General features: G+C 41.4%; 1 protein-coding gene across 6 annotated transcripts in view; it reads right to left on the bottom strand.

The window, feature by feature from the left end:
• The window catches only part of chd9 (chromodomain helicase DNA binding protein 9), a 169,384-nt gene that overhangs the window by 70,633 nt on the left and 75,982 nt on the right, over positions 1-22,769 (bottom strand). For all 6 annotated transcript variants that reach the window (XM_079497542.1, XM_079497544.1, XM_079497543.1 and 3 more), the window contains 7 exons: positions 21,605-21,713; positions 8,484-8,630; positions 6,178-6,246; positions 5,135-5,190; positions 3,896-4,013; positions 2,987-3,073; positions 2,593-2,730 (listed from right to left, as the gene is read on the bottom strand). In XM_079497542.1, the coding sequence (XP_079353668.1) occupies positions 2,593-2,730; positions 2,987-3,073; positions 3,896-4,013; positions 5,135-5,190; positions 6,178-6,246; positions 8,484-8,630; positions 21,605-21,713 (724 nt within the window). The remainder of the gene's footprint in view (positions 1-2,592; positions 2,731-2,986; positions 3,074-3,895; positions 4,014-5,134; positions 5,191-6,177; positions 6,247-8,483; positions 8,631-21,604; positions 21,714-22,769) is intronic.

Here is a 22,769-nt window from a genome sequence, read left to right as displayed (position 1 = left end):
AAAGGATTGATGTCAGAGCTCTATGCATGGTACTGGGGTATAAAGGACTGTATGTCAGAGCTCTATGCATGGTACTGGGGTATAAAGGATTGATGTCAGAGCTCTATGCATGGTACTGGGGTATAAAGGATTGTATGTCAGAGCTCTATGCATGGTACTGGGGTATAAAGCTCTATGCATGGTACTGGGGTATAAAGGATTGTATGTCAGAGCTCTATGCATGGTACTGGGGTATAAAGGATTGATGTCAGAGCTCTATGCATGGTACTGGGGTATAAAGGATTGTATGTCAGAGCTCTATGCATGGTACTGGGGTATAAAGGATTGATGTCAGAGCTCTATGCATGGTACTGGGGTATAAAGCTCTATGCATGGTACTGGGGTATAAAGGATTGTATGTCAGAGCTCTATGCATGGTACTGGGGTATAAAGGATTGATGTCAGAGCTCTATGCATGGTACTGGGGTATAAAGGATTGTATGTCAGAGCTCTATGCATGGTACTGGGGTATAAAGCTCTATGCATGGTACTGGGGTATAAAGGATTGTATGTCAGAGCTCTATGCATGGTACTGGGGTATAAAGGATTGATGTCAGAGCTCTATGCATGGTACTGGGGTATAAAGCTCTATGCATGGTACTGGGGTATAAAGGATTGTATGTCAGAGCTCTATGCATGGTACTGGGGTATAAAGGATTGTATGTCAGAGCTCTATGCATGGTACTGGGGTATAAAGGATTGATGTCAGAGCTCTATGCATGGTACTGGGGTATAAAGGATTGATGTCAGAGCTCTATGCATGGTACTGGGGTATAAAGGATTGTATGTCAGAGCTCTATGCATGGTACTGGGGTATAAAGGATTGATGTCAGAGCTCTATGCATGGTACTGGGGTATAAAGCTCTATGCATGGTACTGGGGTATAAAGGATTGTATGTCAGAGCTCTATGCATGGTACTGGGGTATAAAGGATTGATGTCAGAGCTCTATGCATGGTACTGGGGTATAAAGGATTGATGTCAGAGCTCTATGCATGGTACTGGGGTATAAAGGATTGGCACTACTGAAATTGCTAGTATAGAGATAATTAATCAATGTAAAACTTCAGGTAACCTTAAAGTGGATAGATAGATTACAATTTAGATAACTCCTCACATAGCTAGAGTCTACAGGCTTTCGACATTAGTTGGCTGCCAAAACTGGTGGTTTGTGTACCACCAGTCCACCACCTGTTTGTTGGTTCACCACTGGATCTTTACTCTCAAGTTAAAGACCTTGTGAAAGAATTCCACTTCGAATGCATTCTTTACAGAATTACAGATTTAATTGTCAACTAATGATGTTGTTGTCTGCAACAGCTCTCACTACTGAATATATCATTCAGGTGAAAAACATGAACGCCAGAGGAGACAACAGATCCCGAGAACAACTACAACAGACTTGGTTAATAACTATGTGACGAAAATACGGTAACAGGTCCAAACGTGTATGTCAAGTGGACCAAATAACCCAAACTACTTGATGTGACTTTTCTGACAATACAAGATGCGTCTCTGGGAATTCAACATTCTGTATATTTTCCAATAACTGAGAAACAGCAATAGCTTGCCAAAGTGAATGTCACTGTCCCTTCTAACAGCTGAAAGGTTAAGAAGTGAGAGAACACACATCACACACACAAACAATAATGTGCTTTTGTTGTGCTGTGTGCCATGAGGAAGCCGGAATGAATGCGCCAAACAGAGGTAATTGACTTTCCACTTCACTTCTTTTTGAAGGCTGCATTTAGCCCACGGCAGGTGTGGGGGTGGGAGAGGCTGGTGGAGGGAGGCGAGATACTAGAGGTGCGATGCGGGTGGTTTATAAAAGAAAGGCCAATAGCCGGTAAGGGAGCAGAGCAATAAGAATGTCTATGCTCAGCCCAGATTTTCTTGGGATACCAGAACTAGTGGTGCTACAGGATTCCCATTCCCTCGTATGCCCAGTGTGTAAGTAAGTACCCCAGGGAAACATAGACAAGTGTAAATCAACAAAAACAGAGGACTTTGTGATATGAAGTTGAAGGCAACATTCAATGAAACAATAGCCCAAACTCAGATAGTCTTTGCACTTATTGCCATTTTCAACTCGACATATCAATGAGTGTACACCATGGCGGGTGACACTTCAATCTGCTTTCTCTGTTGTAGATGAGAACACTAGGAATGAGATTAGGGTAGAGGTGAACTGTTGGGGTCCTCCTGAGGCGGGCACATATTGAATGGTTGGGGGGTTTGTGTTAACGCTGGGGTCTTGGGGGGGTACATGTTAAATTGAGTCGGTGCATATTACATGGTAGGGGTCTTGAGGGTATGAGTACATTGGGGACTTGAGGTGGTGCGTGCTTAAGTGGTAGTGGTCTTGATGGGGTAAATATTAAACAGGGTCTTGAGATGGTACATGTTAAGCGGTAAGAGATCTTGAAGGTGTGTGTGTTAAACAGTTAGGGTCTTGAGAGGGTACATATTAAACAGTTAGGATCTTGAGGGGATAAATATTAAACGGTTAGGGTCTTGAGGGCGTGTGTGTGTGTGTGTGCGTGTGTCGTCTTACCACCCTGCGTGAGTCTGCCTTGACTGCCTGCAGCTGCTCAAACTCCTCTATCTTGCTCTGTTCCACGTCTCCCTTCAGCTCCCAGGTGCTGTCCTCATAGGCCAGGGAGCTCCACTTCACCAAGTAGTACACCACCTCCTGGAGGGGCACAGACAACACGTTAACTCACATTACACATCACATCATACACTCGTGCCGCAGGCCAGACTCTGGCTTTTGTAATATTAACAAGGGCTGCAAAGAAACCCCATTAGCATGACCTTGGGCTGCTCTGTGTGAAAAAAAGGAGGGGGAGGTTTGGGGTTTTACACCCATAAAGAGGCAGTAAAACATGCATGCACACGCACACAGGAAAGGTAGGTATTATTACCAACTGTAAGTGGACTCTTCTCACCTCTCCTGTGTCCTTGTCCTCACAATAGGACACCTCCAGTACCCTGTCTACCTCCACATAGTCAGGGTTGAAGGGGTCCTCTTCCATCTGAGAGAGATAGAGAGAGAGAGAGAGAGAGAGAGAGAGAGAGAGAGAGAGAGAGAGACTTTAAAACGTCTAATCGATTGTTGTAGTGTTGAAAAATATTCCAAAGTGCCGACCACAACAACATGCAGGACGGGGCAGCCGCGCGCTGCTATGCAACTTTCACATTGTAAACAGGGACTCAATTTCCCATAACCCTTTGCACGTCGGCGCAACAGACCAGTGGATTGCAGACATCTGACTGTATAACACAGTGGAGAAAACTAGCGGATTTTTCGATTGGCATTAAAATGACGAATAGTGCAAGTAGAAGACACAATCCACTGTTAACCGTTTCCGTCCGTAGGGAACCCAATCGACGCGTACAAAGGACGTGTGTACACGTCCTAGCGCGTCCTCAATGATATCAGGCGAGGGGAGAATATTCTGAATTTTTTCCTTTTTTAAATTTTTGACTGAGAGTCTTTCCAGCACCCCAGAGCTCCTATTTTGAAGGCATCGCGGCACCGATTGTGTTAATTAGGGTGGCCATAAGAGGGTTAACTCGGGCAAATCGTGAATAGTAGTCAAAGTGTTAATGCAGAGAGAGAGAGAGAGAGAGAGAGAGAGAGAGAGAGAGAGAGAGAGAGAATGCTCTCTAAGAATCTATAAAGCTAACTGCCCACACACCATCTGGAATCTGAGCCAAGCATCATCACACAGTACCCACTGCTCGCTCACACGCACTCTCACTACCTGGACAAGTATGCACGATGCCCTTCAGACACTACATTTCTACACTTACAGCACCCACCCACACACACACACACACACACACACCCTTACATCTGCGAAGAAGAGGGCCCTCTGTGCTTGTTTCATCTTGAATCGTTTGATCTTCTGCGGTATCCTCTTGTCTTTTTCCAGCTGCGCTTCCGTGGCCCACTCACAGTGGAGGTAGGAGCTGACACACACACACACACACACACACACACACACACACACACACACACACACACACACACACACACACACACACACACACACACACACACACACACACACACACACACACACACACACACACACACACACACACACACACACACACACACACACACAGTCAGGTTGGAAACGACTCCTCAAGAAACCTTCAAACATGCTTCTGTAATCCACACGACGTTAGTGGTTAAGGGGCATCTGCAGTTAACTGTTAGCAAATACCATGTTAGGAATCTCATAATAATAATTTCTATATAAATAACTAAATAATTTTCCAGTAGCAGTACCAGTAAGGAAAATGATACACAAATGCTGTTAGTAGTGTAGTGGTGGCAGCAGTAGCAGCATTAGAAATTAGTAGTTACACTAGCGTTAGAATTAGCTGTACATGTACTAGTAGACGTAACAGCCTCAGAATAAGTAGTAGTTTTACTACTACCAGTATTAGTAGTATTAGTAGTGATATTAGTAATAGTAGCATTAGAATTAGCAGATGTAGATGTGATAGTAGTAGTAGTAAAAGATCTCTTTCTTGAGTGTGATGAAAGCTGAGACGAAGCAGAGATGGCTGTGGCAGTGTGGTGGGATTCTTCGGTCATGAGCCAGAAGGGGTACATGTGAGTCCAGGGGTAGAGGTGTTAAGTGTACTTACTGTAACACCTCTAAAGTAAAACGGAAACAATGCGAGCACTGCTTACAAATACATGCCTCAATCGAGGATTTGCCGGACAAATGGCTGATGATCCAGCTGTTTATGTCGTATTGGACAGAGGTTATGGGCCTTGAAGGACCAACTGTTAACACCACTACTCTACACTCGGGCAGAACGTATACCGCCAGAACTGCATCAGATCTTTCTGTCACAGGCTGTAGATTCACTTACTCTTGCTGCATTTTTTTATTTATATTGTGACATATCAATCCGGGGACTCCAGTTAGCCCGTGGGCACCCTGGTGGCTCCATCCATTAAAAGCTCATGTCACGCTCACGGCCTGCATGTCTCACATCCCTGTGTCTCTCTGCTCTAGTGTCTAATAATAGAAACATTAGTAATGCCGTTACAAAATATCAAGAGAACTCACTAGTTTTTGTATTTTACAAAGAACTCTTCCACTTCAACAACCACTCCAGGGGAGACCTGTGAAGAGGGATGAAACAGAACAAAGTACAGTATTATTACACACATTATCCCACAGGTTGTTTTCTTATTGGCCAAAACAGGCTTTACAGCTGTGCTCATATCACAAAAGAAGCAGCTGTGCTCATGTTGCCATGTTAATATCAACACATTTCCATGGCAATGGAGACACCAATCAATCCAACTACATTGCATTACATTGCTGGGCTATTATAGACTCTTTGTTGTATAATGAACTAGTACTTTCCTAGTACTACTGTAGCACTATAGGTTTCACCATGAAATGTATGATGGTTCATTAAGGTTGATACTGTAAACAAAAGAAAACAAAAAGACAACAACCTTTGTCGTTTGTAACCTTTGTATAGTCGCAATATCACACTCAAGGGTGTTTTCTTTCCATTTTATTGCACAATTACAGTATTATAAGAATACTCTTGAGAGTGTACCAGCCAGCTTATTGTTGCTTATTGTACAATGAGTGCACAACTGTACAACTGTAACTCAGAATGCTATTAGTTTAGCAAAAAAGGGGGCAGAGTAAATTTGTGACCCGATTTGACTGAGGGGCTGGCCATCGTGCAGCCTCCAGCTTTTCACCAGAGGAGAAAAAAATGTTTTAATAACACAGGCAGACTTTTCACATACTAGAGCATGTCTGAAATAAATGTCAGAGCTGAAATCAACAAATATGAAATAAATGCTTAAACATGTAGCTAGGTGTAATGTTAGAGTCCACAGAAGTGAACTTTTCAAGCCTGTTTTCTCAACTCGCTGATTCTGTAAGACATTACTCTATAAACCATATCTCTAAAACTGGGGGGAGGGGGGAGTGGGAAACTGAACAACCAATGTCAATTTGAAGATATGATTCCCTGTTTTCATATGACATGAGAAAAAAAAGAAAAATCCAATGGCAGCCCCTCAGTCAAATCTGGTCACATTTGTTTAGAATGGACATTGCATGTCAAAGAAATGTGAACGTACCTCCTTCTTGACCACACGAGAGGACATTATTTTGTCGACGACAGCAGCATCCTCTTCACTGGGATTTTCCTGAAAAACGGTATAAACACACAAACAGTTAAAACATTGAAATATTACGTTATATCTGAATTCCACGACCTGATTATAAAAGGCATTTTTGTCCCAATAATGCCTAATTTATGCACCGTCATACGACATGTTGCACGTCTAAAATAGCAGATCTGGAAGCTCACAAAACCTTGCGGATGAGAGGCATTGTTTGTGAGAGAGATGTTTTCACTAGCCTCTGCCTCTCACTGGCAGGCAAATCACCCTATACTGACATCATGGTGAGGAGTTTAAAGCTACCCTCTGTAACCGTCCTGTTCAATCCCAGATTTAAATCCTGCCCAAGTGCTGGAATTGCAACCACTGAGCCAGGGATAGGCAACCTTTATTATCAAAAGAGCCATGTATTTGCTTTATTTATATATTTGTGATTTCCCTGGTATTTCAATATTACTTCTTCATTGTTTGCCAATTTTCTCAAAGCAGATCAAGTATACCAGTAAGCCAGAGCGTTGGTGGTGAAAGCAAATAAACATGTCCCAACATTAAAGGACCACTTCACCACTTTTCAACCTATCTTCATATACTAGCTCCTCACTAATAATTGTGAAAAAATGGCGCAATTTTGTTCTACTTGGTCTGTGTCTCATAGGAGGGCTGTGGGCAGTTCAGAAACCGTCTTCCAGTGACATCATCGATGGGGAATACAAGCTAATTGAAACTGCAGGCTTTCTAGTCCTGAAAAGTTGCAATGTGAAAATGGAAGCCATCGTTCTCACTATAATGAAAATCTAAACATTTTTGTAAAAAAATCTTGTTTAAAAAAAGAATCTGCCTAATGATGATGTCACTGGAAGACGGTTTCTAAACTGCCCACAGCCCTCCTATGAGACACAGACTGAGTAGAAAAAAATTGGGCCATTTTATCATGATTATTAGTGAGGACCTATTATATGAACATAGGTTGAAAAGTGGTGAAGTGGTCCTTTAATAAAGTCTTTATTTTACTTCAATCATTTTTCTTATTTTTATCTGGTGTATTAGGCGACACAATTTTCTTTACAATAGGAGAATGCAAGAATAAATGTATGACTTAAAGTATGAAGTATGAATAAAATATATAAAAACAATAATGCCGGAAATAAATAAAAGCTCTCATTCTTTTGCATACTTCTGTGCCCAAGCAACTGGGAGCTCTAACATTCAGCTCTAGAGCACCAGGTTGCCTATACTATAGGCAACCTGGAGCTTAAAATGTGTAAGCTATTCGCTCAGTGCATTGGTATAGGCCCTATACCAATGCACTGAGCTAATAGCTTACACATTTTAAGCTTACAAATGATCATAACACCTAAAAAAAAAAAAAAGCACTGCTCCTTCAGTGATACGTTCAAACATCTGAGAGGAATTGTATTTGAGAATATTATATTAACCCATGTATTTAAGAACACTGCAGGGTTCATGAATTCTCAAAGGAACAATTTATCCTTGAGATCTTCTCTGCTGTCCTTGTTGTTCATACAAAGAGGAGAATCATGTTTTATTCAGTACGCTGCAGTGTTTCTGCCAGATATCCAATTTGGAGGGAAAGAGGGCTACTTGAAACCCATTAGTCTAAATTTCAAAACTACAAATTATTTCATCCTCAAAGAACTACGATGCAAGAGTAGCGCTTAAAGTGGCAACTCTGAAATTGACCCACCAAGTGCTCTGCTTTCAGCAAAGCAGTCATTGTGTTTGAGTAGGTGTCGATTTATGCCAAATGGAGGAAACCTCACTGTATCTGATGGAAAGCTGGCTCAAAATGTATAATTTAATATAGAAAATCCCCCCCCCCCCCCCCCCCCCAAAAAAGAGTAAAAAATGACACATATATTGTAATTTGTACTGTACAGTTATCTAGAGACAAATCATCCTCTCTACAGAATATTGGAGTGTCTGTACACTAATAGATTTGTGTCATTAAGTGCATTTGGGTACAGGCTTTAGTTTAGACATATACTATTGGTCCGACTGGCCTCAAACACTAACCTAACCCTAACCGCAAACATGTTCGACCGCATGTCCGACCGTTGTTTCCGCATGTCGGTCCGTTGGTGTGTCTAATCTGCGTGTGCATCCCGTGCATTTAGCAACGTAACAGGATGGAGACGTACTCAATATTTGTCATTTGATTCATAAATACTGTTAAGATAAGATTGTCATTTCTGAGTTGTACAGCGTCGTGCTAGCCGAGGGAGGGAGTAATTGCTACTCACCACAAACAGCTGGACAGCGGGCTCCTTGCGGGCTGCCGTGTTTGTCTTCTTGGTTTTCACTATGACCTTCACTTCCTCGTCTGACAGGCGAGCCTCCATCTCCTCCGAATACTTCTTCCTCTTCACCTGCCGGTTGGAACGTCTCTTCTACACATAGGAAAGAGCAGGGCTCAACGTTAGTAAATGTATTATTTTCTTTCTGTTTGTCCACCGTTTTTCCCCCCATGACAGCCCTTTGTCGTTTCAAAGAAATCAAAATGTGCTTCATTTCAACCTGGCCAGATTGACAATGTAATAGGTGTCAAATTGATTGATATCGTTATCCACTTTCAACCTGGCATCCCTATTTTGGGCATGCCAATATACAGTAGGCAGAGATTTAAAAAATATGTCAAGAATTCCAAATAATTTAAAAATAAAAATAAGGCAACAATCCCCAGCAGCATCCGCTATACTAGCCAATCATTGCTAGAGTTCTCAACGGGCCTGAAAATCAAGTTATTAAAAAAATGTTTTCATGGAACCCGGGGCTCGGCCCGACCTGACTAATTAGCATACATTTTCGTCCCCGCCCGAAAACATTGGGTCGGGTAGTGTCGGGTTCGGACAGAATTTGAGAACTCTAAAGTTTAGAGAGAGAAAAAAATATGCCTATTAGTAGTAGTAGTTTAGAGTCTAAACTACTACTACTAATAGGCATATACTTTGCATTATCAGTGTGGAGGAACAAATATAGATCTATACATTAAATGTATGTAAGCTTAAGGATAGTTTCAGCAGTTTAGCGTGTTGACAGGAAATATATGACCACACTCTGATCATTATGGGCACATTCAGGATGTTTTACTGCGATTAAAACGAATCCTGTCTGCTTCATTTGGGCAGGTGTGAATTCTGGTGCAGATCAAACAAACGCATTTTAATTCACCAAAAAACAGGGATGTCGCTTAGCTTCAAAGCGCACCAGAGAGTGTATTACTGCTGGTGTGACTGTGAATGCAATCGCATTAAATATAGGGGATGAACCAAAGAATGTGCCATTGTGGGATGAATAAGTTGGTATTTGGCACACGATGAGGAAGGAGAAGGCATTATTACACAGCGTAAAGATGTCCCATGGTCCCATGGACAGACATGGTCTAATGAAAAGATAGAAGAAGCCCTTATCTCAATATGCCATGGTCAGACGATCATATCAAATGCTGAAGGTTACACACAAAAACACTGCAGTGTACAGGAAATATAGCGAGAGAACGGAAGCGATTGGGTTCCATCGACCATCGCACATTTTGTACAATGTCGCATTAAAGTAAAGAGTTTGCGCTCGTAGTACAGATTTGGACCGGGAATCCTGACGGCTCTACTGATCTGAAGTCAGATAGAAGTGGTAGGTTTGTTTGTTTGTAGACAGTATAGGCTTCTCCTATTAACCTTGTTGAGATCTGCTAACACACACACACACACACACGCACGCACGCACCAAATTAAAACTGCAACAATGATGCAACTTCACCCCCTAATTGCACCGAGTCTACCGAACTACAGGTGTGAATGCGACCTACGGTATGTCATCTCCGATTACTGATTGTTAATGAATGCTAATGAGCACTGGCAATGTACCTTCATGTCACTACGTGTCATTATGAGCTAGCCTAATGACAGAGTCGTTAGTGGTGCAGAAGATGGTGTCACAGAACTGGTTGGAATAACGTGTTCCTTCCACACGCTACGTCCAGTCGGCGAAACTCCTGCCTGTCGGTGAAAAAAAGCGGCTTGGACGCTCATGCATTGAAGGAAGCATGAGGTCAGTCCGTTGCTCTCCCCAGGTTGGCGGAGGAAGTGTAGAGCCCAGGATTACATAGACAATTGACACTGGGTGATAAAAATGGGTTACAAAATCGTGGGATAAAAATTATAGTTAAAAAAAGAAGGTGGTGTCACAGATCAAGTTCACCTTTATCCAATGAGACAACAAGAAGTGGAACCACCTGAACCCTAGCATACCAATTCTGGAGAGCTTGTATATTGGCTATTGCTAGCAAAGACATTTGGTGTAGAGGGGGGCAAGTATAGAGCCCTGGGGGTTCCTGGGCAATGAAGTATATAGAGTTTAATTGGTTAAAAAAAGAGTGAAACATTCATTTTCCACAAGCTGTTAGGGCTGTAATAGTCTTTTGGTGGGTGTCCAACATCAAGCACCACAATCTGTTCATAAGCTTATTCCAGCATGTAGCTTTTGTGCATTTTCTCCACAGATGGTATTCATTTCTCTACAAAAAACAACCATGTGTACCTAGTGCTCGTATGACTAATAATTCATTCCACACATACATACAACCGTGCAAAATTTCAATTCAAGTAGGCCTATGGAAACCACAAAAGCTCTCAAATCCAGCAGCTGTATATATATTCTAAAAACTTCAATCCGAACATAGCCTCTATCCTACTGTCCTGTTATGTGTGTTGTATCGTCATCGCGCACATGGGCCTGTCACAATTATTAAACAATCGCCTAATCGTAATTATTTGAGATGATCGCAATATTATTATTCTTTTTTTTTGCATGATCGCCATAATCCTTTCGGTGTTGAAAAATCTTCTTATATTTAAAAAACAAATCCTAAAATAGAAATAGCAGATCTGCAAAAATCTGATACGTTATGATAATTATTAAATTATCATATCTGCCTTATGCACCTTTTGTTTACAAATCCTAAAAGCCAAACAGAAATGTAATTTTCATTCATAATGTTCCAACGTTCGATGACGAAACAATAAAATCGTTAAATCACAATTATTTTAACTAAAATGTCATAATCCCTATGCACACATGGGACCCGCTGCTTGTCTCCCACATCAATGCGCAAGCCCCTCCTAACGATAATACATTGTTAATTAGCAATAAATGCCACAGAGCTAAAGTTAATTAGGTGTATAAGAGAATATCCCCACTGGAGATACCGTTCGAGGACCCCGACCAGCCTAAGTTGACCATAAGCAGATGACAGGTGAGGGGGTCTGGGGGTGAGGAGAAGGCCAGGCCCTGGCAGTCGGCCAGACAAAATGACAGCATCCCCTCTCTCGGTGACGGTGCATGTGTGCCAGCAGCCTGCCAAACGCCACTTTGACTTCTTCCGTGGGATCATCTCTAAATGAGTCATCAACACCGCTTTAATTAAAGCCAGGGTGCCGTTTAATGAGCCTAATTATACCGTATCCTTCCAGGCAGGCAGCGGCGGCCAGGACAAGGAGCAGAGAGGGGGGGGGGGGGGGGGGATGGAGAGAGTCACTCCCCGCTCTATCAGATCTGTCAATCTCAACATGGCAGATAGATCTTGTCAATTAGAGCTGGAGTGTCTGTCTGCTGGAACTGATGCTTCTCACCAAAGCTGTGTTTCAATGAACAGTACAGCTAGTGGGGTGCAAGGCAAGCAAGACCACAGTGCAATGGTTTTTAGACTAGAAGAACCTCCATCTCTGGACCTACAGTACCGTGTCCGTGTCTAGTCTAACAACAATGGTTTTTCATTACAGGTGTTACATTTTTTGACTTACAGTACAAGGACAACAAAACTGTCATATACATACATAGATTCTAAAATATCAGATCGGGAAATATATTCCCGATCTGATGCTGCCATTCCCACAATAGGGACGCCATGTTAAAAATGGTTAAGCATAAGAATCAAGTGACGTTAGCAATAGCATAGATTAAAGCAAAAATAAGATCTCAATAAGATCTCCTAATGTGCGATGTGTGAAACAGTGTGAAAGAAGCATCCACACTATTGTTGTTTCCTAAACGACACATTATGGAAAATGATGATGTTATATCAATATTGTTCCTGTTGTTCTACATACTATACTGCTACAACCAGGTGAAGAAATCATAGACTGAGGCTTTAACCTTTGCTTTTTATGAAAGATGCTTCAGAACATTGACCACTTTAAATGCTCTAATCTTAAAATAATTGAAATAGCAGATTGTCTATTTTCGCTGTGCAGCATGCATCTGTAGAAGACATGCTAGCTTCTATGGAATCCAAATGACTGAAATCAGTGGTGGCGACTGAGAACTTGAATCCATGAGTTAGGTTGATTCTCGGCTGCAGCTACATATGGACACAGAAACTGCATGAGGCAGTTTTTCACACCCTACTGCTGCAGCCTACAAATTAACACATTCATTAGAATTGATACGTCTGCGACCTTTTTTAAATGAAGTGCCATGTTTATTTCTAGATCGTCAGTATGCCATATCAACATTAATTAATTTTAATGACACCATGTGAAAAACATATTTTGATTGTGTGGACAATTTTTTAAATATTTTCTTTCACGTTGTTATAATGATCATTAGACTCAGAGCAATAACAGAGTTCAGTTTTAATGAATGTAGAATGCAGGATGTAATTTACACACAAATGTGAGGGACTTCAATTATTTGACTGCATTTTTTAAAATAGTTTGGTGTTTTAACTAAGCATTATGTTATACTTTAGCTATTGAAAAATAGCAGATCTTCAAGCTCATAGCGCGCCACTTGGTGGAGCTTGTACGTCTGCTATTTTTGAAAAATCGTAAAAATGCGGCACAAATCTTTGAATATATATTCTTTCAGAGCGAACGTTTTTTTTATTTCGACGTCAGGCCTAAATGGGTTAACTCTTAATCCGCCAGCATTTATTGAAAAATTAGGATCTAATTCACGGCAGCATTTTTTCCATTTGAGTAGCATTATGGCTCGATCGATCGAATGCACTATAAAAGCGCAACGCTTAACGGCAATGGCATTAAGCGTTAGTATCAAAATTAGCTATGGCAATGGCGCTATAGGAGTTAATTGTTGCCAATAAAGTATTCTATACTAATTGTGGCCATAATTACAAACTTTGACAAGAAGTGTTGATGTTACACACGTGTGTGTGTGTGTGTGTGTGTGTGTGTGCGTGCGTGCGTGCGTGCGTGCGTGCGTGCGTGCGTGCGTGCGTGCGTGCGTGCGTGCGTGCGTCTAAAAGTTGCATTTAAAAACGAATGGCATCAATAAAATAGTACAAATAGTAATATGTGTCTGTCTGTCTGTCTGTCTGTCTGTCTGTCTGTCTGTCTGTCAGTCTGTCTGTCTGTCTGTTCAGGTGAAACCATGAACCTTCTGGCTATAATTATGAGGAGGATTTTTTTAAGAAACCCCAGATATTTGAATAAATATCTCCAAGAATGTTGTTTTTGCAACTCTGTGTGAGGCAATTCTTGTTGACAATGCCAGAAATATTTAGAATACCAGATTTAATTTCCCCACGATCTAAATTCTGAAACGCCTGATAATTACAACAAATGAGAGTACAGCTAATGTTAGCATGTTAGCATGTTAGTGTGTGCATCTTAATGCGGACAAGGCATGTTTGTGCAATTGCTCCCAGGTTCTCACTCACATCTGTCTGTGTTTCCAGTGACCTCCTGACACCAGAAACGTCTCGGTTCAGCTGCTCCATTCTGCTAACAGGCATCCATATTGCCAAACCCAACTGGTGGCAGTTCATACAAATAGTGTGAAACAAAACCGGGGAATATATTCTCCCAATTCATAAAAAAAACTTTCAAACAGGCCTTGACGTTATTTATGTTCTTCTGTGGGCCTTTGTGCGAGATGTAGCGTACCGTGGTATCCGGGCAAAGTTCAAACAGAAGCCGACTAGACTCCTCAATCCACTCCGATTAAAAGTTGGTTGTTGCCAACATAACAATTTAATTCATAATTTAGTGTCTTAATTTTCACAACAATAACGTTTAAAAGTTCATCTTCCACTACCACCTTCCCATCCTCCGTTTTGTAGATTTCAGGTTTAAAGCGAGGGCAAGGGTAGCCTCCACCCATGGGCGTAGCTTGAACTTGACCCCAGGGGGGCGAATGTCTGGGGCGATTCCCCCAGCGATTCTTTTTACCTTTTATTAATTATGTTGCTGTTTTTATACAATGCCCTAACCCCACACACACACACACACACACACACACACACACACACACACACACACACACACACACACACACACACACACACACACACACACACACACACACACACACACACACACACACACACACACACACACACACACACACACACACACACACACACACACACACACACACACACACACACACACACACACACACACCCCCCGCCCCCCCGTAGGGCGAGTCATCATGTCATGATAAGAGAGATGATTACAAACTACAGTCAGAAGCACACCACAAGTTACAACAACAACCGGCATTGACAGGACACTGCAATCCTGCAAGTTTGTTTATTTACCTGATTGTTGTCAGTGTTCACTTTAGAAAACTGCGGAAATAAGTAGGCTAGTTCATTGCAGAGGGGCGGGCTGGTGGGGGCATCTTTGTAATATGTGTCGAATGTCCACACAATGATTATAATCAAAATAGTAAAGTTTACTGAAAAGCTTCGGCAGGATAACAACACAGCAGCATGTACATAAAAGTCACAACAACTCACGTTAGTCACCCAGAGACGACCTGCTTTACGGCAGATTTGTAACCATAGTGATGCCGGTCTCTTAAAGCAGGGGTTCTCAACCCGTGGGCCCCCCCATTAACTCCGCCCATGCCTCCACCACCAGCACGCAACCCAGCCACCATCCTGACACTGAGACATCTACTGTGTAGGTGCATGTTGATGCGTGTGCACGGGAGACCCTTGCATGGGTGGACATGATGACGGTGTAGGTGTTTGTGTGTTGATGCAATAAACTGGGCAAATCCCCAGCTGCTGTCATTCAGCTCCACCATCAGAGTGGAGATAAGATGGTGTGTTTGAGATGAACCGCCCACGGCATAACCTGCCGGTGAACCTGCCACAGCTGGGAAGGTTCCCTTGGTCTGTCACTCTCTCTCTCTCTCTCTCTTTGTGTCTCTCTGTGTGTGTGTGTGTGTGTGTGTGTGTGTGTGTGTGTGTGTGTGTGTGTGTGTGTGTGTGTGTGTGTGTGTGTGTGTGTGTGTGTGTGTGTGTGTGTGTGTGTGTGTGTCTCTCGCGTCAGGGTAGGGATTCACTGCCGGTGAACCTGCCACAGCTGTGAAGGTTCCCTTGGTCTGTCACTCTCTCTCTCTCTCTCTCTCTTTGTGTCTCTCTCTGTGTGTGTGTGTGTGTGTGTGTGAGTGTGAGTGTGAGTGTGAGTGTGAGTGTGTGTGTGTGTGTGTGTGTGTGTGTGTGTGTGTGTGCTGTAATGGCAGCTTTTGATATTACTATTAGTAAGTAAACATCATCAGGAAGAAGCAGGACTCAACCATCAGGATTCGAACTCCATTCTTTTATTGTATATGTCATCACACCAGAGAGAGACTAGTGTCTCCCTCCAGAGCTTCCCCAAGCACTCCCCACACACATGTCCCACACATATTTTATACTTTCAGCAGTGTACAGAGTTTCAGGAGTAACAAGAGATGGTCCTGCCTTAAATGGACTCTATTCTATAGTTAACTCACACAGTTTGAAATAGGTTTACATGAGTCAGCAGTCTCTAATGAGTTGGTCAGTGAAGAACAGGTGGTAATTAGAGTGTTAAGTATCATCTACTAGTAGGCTACATTCAATGAATCAATACCATAGTGTTTATATGCATTTTTGCCACTACATTCCATCCTATTTCTCGTTGTAACTGAAAACCTCAGTTACATGTACACCAGAAAATACATATAATAACATTAGAATCATAATTCACTGGGATACAATCATGAACAAACATTCAACTATATTGTTAGGTACATGTGTGATGACAGTGACAAATAGCATTGCGCATATGCTATCAGTCACCCAGTCCCACACGGTGTAGTCAACAATAATTATTTGGTTAAATAGACACCATTGACAGTATAATTTCACCTCCAACATATCTAAAACTCACTGGACATTTTGGCATATTTCTGATAATGCTATGCTTTTTGTTAAACAATGACCCTATTGGTCTGAACTCTGAATATAAGACTACGTTTTTGTTTGTTTGTTTTTTTCAATGGAACTATCTTGGCCCTGTGACTGTTTTAGACTCATACTGGTCTTGACATAAAAGTCCTGATTTGAGAATTCCTCACAGCAAATAAAACATAAAACATAAAAAACTGTAAATAGAATTAAACATAATTAAATAATTAACATGACTTCAAATATTTCAATGTTCCAATAAACTTTAAACACTCAAAAACACTAAAAAATGAAATAGAATTAAATTGAATTAGAATGATAAAAATGAAATAGAATGAAATACAATGAAATAGAATTAGAATGATTAAAATGAAATAGAATTAAATAGAATTAGAATGATTCAAATAAAATAGAATTAAATTGAATTAGAATGATAAAAATGATAAAAATGAATTACACTCAAAAATGAAATAGAATTAAATATAATTAGAATGATTAAAATGAAATAGAATTAAATATAATTAGAATGATTAAAATGAAATAGAATTAAATATAATTAGAATGATTAAAATGAAATAGAATTAAATAGAATTAGAATGATTAAAATGAAATAGAATTAATTAAAATGAAATAGAATTAAATAGAATTAGAATGATAAAAATGAAATAGAATTAAATAGAATTAGAATGATTAAAATGAAATAGAATTAAATTGAATTAGAATGATTAAAATGAAATAGAATTAAATTGAATTAGAATGATAAAAATGAATTAAAATATATATACATGTTCCAATATCACTCTGGCTGTTTGTTTTCACACCCAGATAAAATAAATTAAAGTAGAATACCAATGGACAGCTTGTATAATACCAGTGAACTGTTCCTAGGCTAATTCCTATACTATTTTTTAATTTGTTCCAATTTGTTCCCCAACATTCTCTCTCTCACAGACACACACAAATACCCTTGCACCTCTGACCCCCCTTCCCCCCTGCCAGCTGAGCAAGGGAGAGAGGCTGATCCCTGTACCTGTGTGGACATTCATATTTGTATGGAAGTGGATTCCAATATTGAATTAATAAAATAAGAATCTAATATTCCCAATAAATATCCCCTTCTCCCCCCCTTAGTTTGTGAGTAACTTTCACAGAATAATGGTTAGATGAATAGCCCTGCAGAAACCACCATCAAAACCCATTATTTGGAAAGCCGCACACAAACCAAGAGCTAAAACATGTACAGTAATACTCAAGGTGAGGTTTAATCCGTATTAATACTATGTCCATCAGTTCAACATTTTCTGCAATATATTACTCGATAACCTAAAGCCTACGGGTTACTTTAACTTTATTTTTATATAGCATCACGTGGAATTTGCTTTCGCATTCTGTTACATGGAAATAAAAATAAGTACTTGCCACATGGCATTTTTTCCTCACGTGGTGCGTTTAGAACCGAGACTTACTTAACATCTATACCTAGTAATAGCAGAATAATGGACAGGAGACAAAGTAATATTGGACATCCAACCTTGTGGAAAAGCCATCATAAATGTTTTGGTATTTGGTAATGTTCAGTATTTTGGTCTGTCCCACCCACACACACAAGCACACACATGCGACCTCTGTGAACCCTGCCACCCCAGACATATGAGTCAATTTGTTTATCTATTTAGTGTATGTGTGTGGATATACAGGTTCCAATAACAACTTACTCACATTTTCTGACGTTATTCTCCTAATTTAGGCCTATTTTAACTAACAATTAAACAACATTTGTATTATTAATTAGAATATAATTTTTGGATTGGATTTCACTGTGATATTTAAGGAAGTTATCTAAAATAGTCATATGATCACTATTAACCTTTTTTTTTTTTTTAAATGACAATGAATAGAACTTACTGTATAAAGCAAATCAAACCGTTTAGGACATAAGGACATGACCCTTCATGGATCCCACTCTGCATGTCATGGATTGGTGCATGTTGTATTAACACTGTCATCTGGTCCATATTGCTATGGGGCCCATGGAGCCTGATGTGGGGCCATGCAGTGGATGTGGTCTACCCCGTTGTGGATCGTAGGCCGCTGCATTGCCACCTGGCTCATAGTTGCATGGAACAGGCCCTGTCCCATACTGGTCTGCTCTGTCATATGGGTCACTGTTTCGTCTTTGTCTTTGTTTCCATTTACGGCTCCTGATACTCCTATGTGACTGATGATTTTGTTGTTGTCGCTGTTCTCCCTGTGGCTGGTGCAGGTTCTCATAGAACATCAGCTGTGCTGTCTCCAATTTCTTCTTTTTCATGAAGTCCTGTGAGAGTGCGTTCCTCTCAGCATGCAATGCGTGACCCCACACCTCAGTCAAAGGTCGGGTTTCCCAGCCAATGCAAGAGGTCATAACACTGTAGATTGCAGGGAGCAGGCCATTGATCAAGGAGGTTTTTAACAAGTCATTGTAAGCGGGGTTGTCTAGTGGCACACCACAGTGCTTCTGAAAGCAGTTCTCCAGTCTATTTCTGTAGGTGTCACAGGTTTCATCAGGCCATTGCTTAGTGCTGTGAATCTTTGGCCAATCAGTGGGTACTGGAAATGCTGCTTTGATGCTGTCAAAAAGACCACCGTGATTCAGCAGCTGTCCAGTGACAATGTGATTTTGTGCTCCATTCACATCAAAATGTTCCCTGAGATGTAGCCACTTTAATCCAAAGACTTTGCGAAATACAGATTCGAGCATTCTTGCCGATGGCTCATACATCTCAATCAAGTCTAACACAGCTGCACACCAGCGCTCCACGTTGACTTTGTGGTCTGGAAGGTCCTTCATGATGTCTTTCAGTTCATCAGGTGTCCAGCGTTGCTGCACATGTACTGTTGAAGAATATGTGTCTATTTCTGAGTGCTGTGCCCCAGTCCCCCGATGAGGATGAGGTTCTGGATATGGAATGAATGGAAATAGCTTCCTTGGACAAAGTGTCGCTGTGACAACTGCTCCCCCCTGTCCTTGATTGTTTTTGAGGGGTTCAGGTTGTTCATGGTTGTTGCTGTTGTCTGCGGGCTGTTCCTTGGGTGTAGTAACAGTCAGTTGTGTGTCTCCGCTGTGGTTTGGCTCCTTCTGCCTCATATTGTTGTAGTCATCAGGCGTAGTGTTGGCTTGTAGATCTGCTAATTTCAACACAAATCTGTCAAGTTGCTCTCGCAATAGCATCACTTCTTTCTGTTGGTTGTTGAGTTGTTGTTGCATATTTCTGTCAAGTTGTTCTTGCAGGTCATTGATTTGTCGCTCCACAAGTTGTTCTCGCAATAGCGTCATTTCTTTCTGTTGCTCCTTGAGTTCTCGCAGTAACGTCACTTCTTTCTGTTGGTCCTTGAGTTCTCGCAGTAACGTCACTTCTTTCTCCTGTTGGTCATTGAGTTCTCGCTTCAACTTCTTTCTGCTTTGTTTCGCTCCCATCTTAAGATTCTTTTTTATCAAGTATCCATCTATGGTGAAGATGAAATAATATCCTGCCGACAACGCCAAATTGTAATGGCAGCTTTTGATATTACTATTAGTAAGTAAACATCATCAGGAAGAAGCAGGACTCAACCATCAGGATTCGAACTCCATTCTTTTATTGTATATGTCATCACACCAGAGAGAGACTAGTGTCTCCCTCCAGAGCTTCCCCAAGCACTCCCCACACACATGTCCCACACATATTTTATACTTTCAGCAGTGTACAGAGTTTCAGGAGTAACAAGAGATGGTCCTGCCTTAAATGGACTCTATTCTATAGTTAACTCACACAGTTTGAAATAGGTTTACATGAGTCAGCAGTCTCTAATGAGTTGGTCAGTGAAGAACAGGTGGTAATTAGAGTGTTAAGTATCATCTACTAGTAGGCTACATTCAATGAATCAATACCATAGTGTTTATATGCATTTTTGCCACTACATTGCGTGTGCGCGTGTGTGTGTCTCTCTCTCTCTCTCTCTCTCGTCAGGGTAGGGATTCACTTATCACCTTTACCCACAATGCCAACGGAAGCTATCCAAGATGGGCTTTCCCCTGGATTCGTTCAACAAGATGGTGCAAATAAATGCATATTTCCACTCTTGTGTGCTGCTAATTAGACCCCCCATTGTCACATCCGTTCTCTGTGACGTGTTCTCATGCTACAGCAACAGCAACAAATGCTAGTTTCAACACATTGCTTGCATTATAAATACTGCAATGCATTTAAGCCCTATCCACGGCCCATCCAGTGCTCTATCCTGGATATGTCTGAGGTCAGGGTTCAATCCCCAGCCGGGTCATACCAAAAACTCTAAAATGATGTCATCCTAATATAAATGCACCACGTCTGTGTGTGTACGTACGTCTGTAATCCACATAACTCGAGAACCGCTCGCCCCACCAATCACATTTGACACAGGCATTCCACACCACCACAGGGAGTGAAGTGCCTGTCAAGTCTGTCGGATCGCCGGTTGTGCAGAACCAGCACAAAAGCCTCTGCCCAACCTGTTCTGACATCACAATGATGTTCTGACATCTGCATATACTCCATATTTGAGCATGCCTGACAAATAACGCCATATATGGGCATAAAAGGGACAGAGACATATACACTACAACGGGTTCTAAATGTTATAAAGTGTCCTATAAGTTTGAAACTGAAATTGGTTATATATTACACAATAATATATTGTGTATTTTTTGTGGCCCCCTCGGGCCTCGGCCAATCAGGGATTGGCTGATGACGTAACTATGTATGTTTATGTAAAAACGGTGGTTCCTGATTGGTCGAGGGTGTCACCAAAAATTCACAATCCCCATACGCAGCCGAAAACAGTACTTGCTCTAGCAGTTATTACTGCTCACGCAAGTAATAACTGGGTGGGGCATTCATTTCCAACTTGCATCGTTCCAAGTAGGCCAGTGCCCAACACACACCGCTCTAGTTCAAATAAAATGGCCAATGATCTAAATAAAAGCCCAATGATAATAGAAATGTTGTGGGCTTATAGATCTGCAATTTCTTTGCTAAAAGTTGCATTTAAAAACAAATAGCATCAATAAAATAGTACAAATAGTAATACGTGTGTGTGTGTGTGTGTGTGTGTGTGTGTGTGTGTGTGTGTGTGTGTGTGTGTGTGTGTGTGTGTGTGTGTGTGCACGTGCGTGTAGAATCTTACAGAATCATCGTCTTTGGTGGAGCGTCGTGCAGGAGGCGGGTCGTCGTCCGACTCCTCTGTAGACTCCGGCTTTCTCTTCTTCTTCTTCCCAATCTTGATGACGATTTTCCTGAAGAGGTGAAAAAGAGAGACGGCAACACCGTGAATACACTGACTGCACTACAACTTCATCTAATGGATCTGTATCACACCTTGACCCGTCTCTCACTTGACCTGCAGAAAGCACTGCAAAGCAGAGTGCCCGCAACACTCCAGATTAAAGAAAAGTCTCAAGGTGCACGGCTCGACAATGTCACGAAACTGAGAAAATTACTAGGAGCACACAATGAAACCAAAGCGGCCTGTTATCCACATTCCATTGTGCGACACCCCCAGAGGCAAATTCAAAGGAAACAAACAACAGAGGGCTGTCTTTTTTGTTTTTTCCCAGATTGGACCTGACCTGATAGACCATAATTTTTTTTCCATCAGCAAATTTGGAGATACGGTATTTCCACTTATCGTCACTGTGGGGTGGAAACCTTTCCTCTTCCCATATTTCAACTTTTTATGTTTTTCGTACAACAAGGCTCTCGCGCAAATATCTCACACAAAAGAAGCGAAAATAGCCATGCTTCACTTGCTTATGATACTTTTGTGTGATGCTGTATACTCAAGTAGGGCATTCATTTTGTTGGAGATAAGAGTTGGAGATAAGAGGTTGCTCCCCGACAGCAACGATATACCTGTTATGGAGCTGCATACTAGTAACCTTCGAGTACTAGCTAGGAAGAAAAAAAAACTGTAGAAAATAAGACTCTCTCTTCTCCTCCTCTCGACATAGAAACCGTGGAGCCCGTGCTGTGCTGAATAATTTATAAGTAATAATATAAATATTGTCCTTGTTGTGCAAAATAAATGACCTAGGGAGAGCACGCTGTGTGCTGCGCTGCCTTCACAAGCTCCATTTAAAAAAGGCAAGCGAATGTTTCAGCTCTAATAGTCTTGTTTTCACATAGGAAAATACATACATATACTGCCGCTGCCAAAAGGAGCAATGTCTTTTTGTCCAACATTTGCATAAGCGCCGTGCTGGTGGAACTACACCGCCATTTTGTTCTTTGATACAAATTATTGTCGTCTAGTCGTCTACTGAGAAGATTTTTGTTGCAGTTGTGAATTTCTT

The sequence above is a fragment of the Electrona antarctica genome, assembly GCF_951216825.1.
Source record: "Electrona antarctica genome assembly, chromosome: 3".
Classification (NCBI taxonomy): domain Eukaryota; kingdom Metazoa; phylum Chordata; class Actinopteri; order Myctophiformes; family Myctophidae; genus Electrona; species Electrona antarctica.
This window is presented reverse-complemented; position numbering and strand designations above follow the sequence as displayed.